General features: G+C 37.0%; 1 protein-coding gene across 4 annotated transcripts in view; it reads left to right on the forward strand.

The window, feature by feature from the left end:
* LOC107751124 (mitogen-activated protein kinase kinase kinase kinase 3-like) overlaps window positions 1-7,118 on the forward strand; it is a 91,279-nt gene that overhangs the window by 10,874 nt on the left and 73,287 nt on the right. For all 4 annotated transcript variants that reach the window (XM_016566733.1, XM_016566734.1, XM_016566736.1 and 1 more), the window contains exon 2: window positions 3,825-3,882. In XM_016566733.1, coding sequence (XP_016422219.1) covers window positions 3,825-3,882 — 58 coding nt within the window. The remainder of the gene's footprint in view (window positions 1-3,824; window positions 3,883-7,118) is intronic.

Here is a 7,118-nt window from a genome sequence, read left to right on the forward strand (position 1 = left end):
TGGGTCTAAGGTAAGACACCAGTCCAGTCTGTGCTGAAACGTTACTGTCAATCAAACTATCGTGGGAGGGGCCTGTTTTTGTGATGTCACACAGACAGGCATCTGAGATTGGCTCGATTTGAGAAAGGGGAAAACATTTAACACGATTAAAAAAAAACACTGGCTGGATTTTTATCATTATAGGGTGGTTGTGTACACGCACTGCCAACACACATTTCAGTTCAAACAACTTGTAAAAGTGCATGTAGCATCCTATGATCCCTTTAAAGAAAAGCAGTAGTAAGCCGAAATAAATTTTTGTGGTAATCAGTATTACAAGGTCTGTCAATTAAGCTTACTGAACCCTGAATATTCCTTTAACCCGCAGTGTTATACATCAACCCATTATCACAATCCTAAACTTCTAAAAGCAAAAAGAGGTGTAAAAACTCAAAGTGGTCAGGATGAGTCACAGTTTTGTATACTTTTTTTTTTTTATCCCACACTTCCACAGTCATCAGATCCGGTCATGCTGTTGTTGGTTGGCTGGTTCCCACGATCCTTAGCTTTCACCTTTCTTGGGCCGATGGTGGGCTCATTATAAAGGATCATTAACACATAATTTTAAACCACACCAGGCAATATGATGTGCCTGATTGCAAGGCGAGGTATTGACCGCTGGGCCTGGATGCTTGATGAAGTTATTGATCAGCACTAATCTGCATGCCTTCACCATGTAGACATAAGCAGATTATCCTGGAAAGGATAATTATACTTTGCTTTTCACCCAGATTATAATTTTTTTGCTTACTAATCATGATTTGGTCTAATTAAAAACATTTCAGCAGGCAGCTTCTGAGTTGTAAGTAATGGTATGTTAGAAAAATTAATACTATTATTATCACCCTTTTGTTGTTCTAGACTTTTTTTTCCTTCAGTAACACAAAAGAAGAAAATTTTTGTCGCTGGTTGCTCTTTTATATGAAACTTTAATTTCAGTCTGTTTCACATACAAAGCTATCATATGGCTTCAGAAGAGTTGCAACATAGTGCATGAATCATATGGACTACGTTTATTAGCTTTATGGTATTTTTATGGTACAATCTAAGAATCCATTTATTATAACTGCATGGAGATGTGCATTTCATTCAAAAGTTTCTTTTTGTCTTCCACCAAAGAAAGAAAGTCCTTTGTTTCTGTATAACATACTTTAATTATATATTTCGCTGTGTTTTTTGTACTGATGATTCAAAGCAGGGATGTGATGTAATGTGCTGATATGACCCAACACTTCATGCATCTCGTACATGTCAATGTGACATACCAACCGCTATGTGTTTATAATCTAGGTTCGATTTCAGCGCCTCATATCTTTGTGCTGAAAGGATTCATCATGTGGGCTTCCTTCAAAGCAGTTCGCAACAGGAATTTGAATATACGGCGGAGAATCATCAGCCTTCTGGAGGGGAGCTTTCAGTTGTGCTTTAACATTTTTGACATGCACCTCAGAGTGAATTCTCACACAATCTCGGCAAAGCTGTATCGCTCCTGACATCTTCGCATTAGTTACCCAGGATGTCTCTGTGTTTTGCAGCATCCTTTTCAGATCATATCACTCAGCTGCTGATGTTTTTCGGAGTTGTTTTCGATAAGCAAAATGTCTTTGAAAGATACTGATTATTATTCTTGCATTGGAAGTCTTCACTCCTTCCTTTTGTTAACTGCAACTGTCTAGTTTAGACCAAAATAGATGTGTTTGTTTAAAGGCAATGGAATCATGCTATATGAAATTACGTTGATCAGTTGGGATATGCAAAACAACATGTTTTCAAAATCAACTAGTTATTTCCAGAATGATTAGTTGACTAATCTGTCTAGGAAGCCCTGCATAATCAGGCTGTCTTTGGGTTTGCCTGACCTAAAGGTGCTGCTAAATATTCATTACTCTTGTGTTCAAATAGCTTGACTTAATGGAAGTGTTTTTTAGACTATTTTTAACTAAAAAAAAAACATGCTTGAAGCACGACGTTCAAAAATGGTTTCACTGAGCTGTGTTTTTGTTTTTCAATATAAACATGCATTAGATGGATATCTTTAACCATTGCATCCCCATTTTTTAGCATTTTGCACCAAGAATTCTGCGTTTGCCATGTCAAATAAGAAATAGTTAAACTTTTAAAAATGCTGCATGCCACCATTTTCGAAAGTAAGACCATGTGTGAAAGGCCCCCAAACACGTCGATCTGAATGAACCAATTTAAAGTTGCCACAATATATATTTTCTAAATGTATGTCATTGACAGTTTGGACGTTATTGTGAATGATTCGTGCATTTGTTTCATTTTGTATGATGCACATCACAATATGGAGCAAAAAATCTGTCGATATGTTACATTGTGAATTTTCAGGTGTTTCTGAAAGGATTTTAAAGTGGAAACTGCCTAAAAATGCTAAATCACAGCACACTTAAAATACAAGCTAATGCAAATTTAAAACATCAAAAGTTAAAAAAAAAAGAAAAAAAGAAAATTTATTTGAGACTCAGGGGCCATTTACACGACAACGTTTTCAGACAAAAATTGTAAACTTTTTATGCTTTTGCCTGTTCGTTTACACGACAACTGTGTTTTGGGGACTGAAAATGCATATTTTTGAAAACGTCACTGTTATCGTTTCTGTGTAAACACCCAATACGGGAATCTTTGAAAACGGTGACATGACGTAACGCGTGGTACGTGTTAGGTATGTAGACAGGCGCAGTATGTGACGATTAATCATCAGTGTACTGTTCCTGTGGGACTCCCATCAGCTGTGGTCTGCCCAGTAATACTTGGCTCAGTCTACCCCCACCCCCTGTTTCCACTGCTGCCAACGCCTAGCTGTCAGATCTCACGCTGTTGCTAGGAGAAAGAATAAAAAATACTTTGACCACTTTGCCGATGACATCTTAATTGAATCCGGGCTAATTTTGTCTAATGTTTTTCCTGCTGCCACATCGTGATTGAATAATATCATTATGGACTGAACAACAGTGTTTTGTAGCCAAAATTAGTCTGTCCATTGGTGTGGATATTGAGGCTGACATATTTTCCTCCGTCTTGATCAGTAAAGCAGTGATTGTTTGTATTTAGGTTTTAAAGGTGATGAAACTTTCTCTTGAATCATGAAATATCTGTGCCTCTGCTCTTGGGACTATTCAGATTTGCGGTATGCGAATGAATTAGCATTCTGCTCTACGAGTACTGATCAGCGGTATTTTAAAAACCATGAGAAATGGAAAAGTATGCACAGTACGTATTGACACAGTGCTAATGCAGTAAGCATACATTCGATTGTATGTTTTCCCTATTTAAACATGCAATTCAGTTGTAGGCATTATTGACACTTAAACCATTGAAAATCAATGTTAATGTAAGGCTTTAAGCTAATTCTTACCCAATCAGCAGACTCTGGAAAAAAATGCTGTGTTAAATACAACCCAGTGCTGGGTGAAATATGGACAAACCCAGCAACTGGGTTGTTTTGACCCAGCGGTTGGGTTAAATGTTTAACACAACCTTCTGGGTAGTAACCCAACCGCTGGGTCAAAACAACCCAATTGCTGGGTTTGTCCATTTTTTACCCAGCACAGTGTTGTATTTAACCCAACATTTTTTAGAGTGTACCAATAAGAGTGTAGTATTTTTCAGTAGAATTGGAAAGGTGTTTTCCAGAAAATGCAAAAGTCGTCTGCAAAATCAGGGCCTGCTGATTGCTCTGATCACATCTGAAGTCTTTCAGCCGTAATAATGGTTATTAACGTTGAGAGATCGGTTGAGTAAGTGCTGTTGTTTTTCTCTTTCAGGCCCGTAATGTCACTACTGGAGAGCTGGCTGCTATCAAGGTCATTAAACTGGAGCCAGGTAAGAAAATCTCTTCCCTTTCAGACGAAACTGGTTTTGTTCTCATCTGGTCTCTGTTCTGTGATGTTATTATCATATTCTCTCTATATACACTTCTAGACAGACTTTTTTTCATTTAGGGGGTCTTTAATCTGATTTCAAGGTGTACTTGGGAAGTTTTTCATTTTGCTGTTTACCTGTTCAAAACTGAAATTAGATTATATTATATTTATTAAAGTAACTAATTTAGATTTTCATATCTATGACTTTCATATAAAATATTTGGAGTGGAGTGGATTTCCTACCGGGGGCCGCAATTTTGTGATCACATTACTCTGTAACTATTATCAGACACGGTCTACAATGGAATATTTAAATCATGTAAATAGCAAGCAATATTTCTAACTTTTGTTACGTTTTTTTTTTAAGCTTTTCACCTATTATTTTCTTTTTTTCAGCTTTATTTTTAATTACCATTAACAAAAACAGCACTGTTCTACTTTGTAGGTCTTTCTATTAGTGTTGTGTAAATTAAGAGTTTCTCTAGGGGAGAATAGTATAGTTGTTGAAATGAGTTAAAAACATTTCCAGTTTTGATGTCGATGAAGAGTTACTTGAGCATTACTGATGAGGCTTTGGGGGTAGGTTGGACAAAAAAGGTTGGGAAATATTGATTTAGGAGCTGCTATGTTGAAGTGGCTAAAGCTGAGGCCATTGTCGAGTGAGCTTTGGGCTTTCACCAAGTGTCCTTGAGTGAGGCATTTAACCTCAGGTTGGTCTAGGGGGATTTTACCTAGTAAATGTACTGTAAGTCACTTTGGATAAAAGCATTTGCTAAACCTTTTGCTTCCTTACTAAATGAGGGGGAAAACCTAGAACTTTGCTCTTAGTCAGTAAAGTCCTTTGGAAAATTCATTCTATGTTTCTTCCTTGTTCATTTTGGTATTGGGTGACAGTTTACTCTTTACATGCAAATGAAATATTTGAGCAAATTTAAAATGAATTCATTACATAAGGGCTCTAGAGTCTAGACCCATCAGAGTGGCCAAATGTTTTGAGTTGGGATACCATCCGCTGTGTCCAGATGCACGATGGAGGTTTCACGCTCTGATCAAGGTAAACCCAGATTATTAGTGTCAATGAAAAAGCTTTTGATATAAAACCCAGACCAAAGCAGGAGACAACATCAAATGGGGTCTGGGGTTTGATACGGTTTGACAATATTGGATATCACTGTCATAGTAAAGGATGTACCTGTTTTATCCACAAGCCACCTGGATAGATGAATGACATCTCCTTGCCTAAAGGAAACCAGTGGAGTGCGACTTTCATTTTGATGTTATAGCAATTCTGTTTGTTTGCTGTTATTTGGAACAATAGCAGACCTCAAACCTTTTTTTTGTTTTGTTTTTTTTTTGCAAAAAATAACAGCCTTCTCTTTTCGAGGGCTTAAATCCTCAATCTTCCTTTTGATGTTCAGGAAAGTTTCACTATGCAAAATTACAGAAATTACATGAACAAGTGGTAACCGTAGTTTCTGTAAAAATAGCATTAGAAGATGGAGAAAGTACATATTTGAACCTTTGGGAAAATCTGAATAATTGGAATGTTCTCAGGCACTGAACAAAAGGTGTAATCTTGCAGAATACCTCTTCATGGTTGGCATGTTTTATTAACATTACTGGCAATTTTTATTGTATGTATTTATTTTATTTTATGTGTTTTGTTTAATATTATGTTATTGTATTACAGTCCAGTGCATTGCATTTTATTTTATTGCGTTTTATTGCATTTTATGGTTTGGGCAAAACATAAGATTTACATAAGGAAAACTTTTAATTGCTTGTTGTTTCATTACCTATTGTGTCTTGTATGGATACAGAAATGTAAGTCGCTGCTAAAGGTTTAGTAATTTTAAACTTCAGTTCAGTTATTTCACTTCTAATTTTGTTTTTGTTTTATTTGAGCTTTATTTCAATTTGAATTTTGAGCATTTGAAGGTACTGTAAACTTCTTACACTGTTTGTAGGGGATCCCATATTAAATTATTAACAATACCTGCAGTAATCCATGATATTTTGGCAGAAACTATACATTCTTGGTTACCATGGTACATTTTTGTATCAGCTAATTATTATTTTTTAGTCTTGTCCATACCTTTATTCAGTACCTTAGAGGTTGTTCACCTTACTTTTTATGATACTAAACCTGTTTGTTTTGCGCTGAGAACGATTAGGCTGCTTGGTTTAAACATTGACCAAGAATTCAGTAACCACTCACATTCATAGATGCAGATGCACACAGTGCATTAGTCAGCTTTTAGCCTCAGTGATTACTACATGCCTCTCATACCAGAGACGCGTGAGAATGAGAGGGGAATGGGGTTTCTGGAGGCCCTGCTCTTTGCTTTCTCAGCTGTAGTTTAAGATAAGAAAGGGTTTTCTTTGTGTGTGTGGCATTTAGATGCCCCTGTTGGAACAGGACACGTTGCTGTGCCAGATATCTGTTAAGCTGGGTTTCAGATGTAAGAGCTAGATTTAGTCAGAGTGTTTTGGAAACACCTGCTCAGGCCTGTGTCCAAGCTGTTCATTTTGAACTGGCAGGAAATATGCACAAAAATATAGTGTACACAAATTGATTCAGCGCCTTGCTGTAATCAGGGTCTTTCTTATCGAAGAGTATATGGAAAAACAACCACTGAATTTTAAAAGGTGAATGATACATGCTGGATCTCATTTTTGTTTCAGATCCGTCTTTGAATGCAAGCTCGAAAAGTATAAAGTTGATCTTAATGGTGCAACATGCTGATCATAGCGATAGATGAATTAAAGGGATAGTTCACCCAAAAATGAAAATTCTGTCATTAATTACTCACCCTCATGTCGTTCCAAACCCGTAAGACCTCCGTTCATCTTCGGAACACAAATTAAGATATTTTTGATGGAATCTGACAGCTCTCTGACCCTCCCATAGACAGCAAGGGTCCTACCATGATCAACGTCCAGAAACGTAGCAAGGAGATTGGTAAAATAATCCATTTACGCTTGCCTGACGGTGATACCGGTGTTAAGCCGCAACACCGGTTACGTCACTTGCCCACCGCGTCACCCGCGTCACCCGTCATTTTGATTTTTTATAGTAATAAAAATCATTTAGTTTAGTAAAAGAACAGACACTACAATTAAAAACTGAACGCGGCTGCTCAATGCAGTTGAACGACAGTTGCATCACAGATCAGATTTCGTTTCTCCAGTGAG

The sequence above is a fragment of the Sinocyclocheilus rhinocerous genome, unplaced genomic scaffold (assembly GCF_001515625.1).
Source record: "Sinocyclocheilus rhinocerous isolate Xijiao unplaced genomic scaffold, SAMN03320098_v1.1 scaffold1413, whole genome shotgun sequence".
Classification (NCBI taxonomy): domain Eukaryota; kingdom Metazoa; phylum Chordata; class Actinopteri; order Cypriniformes; family Cyprinidae; genus Sinocyclocheilus; species Sinocyclocheilus rhinocerous.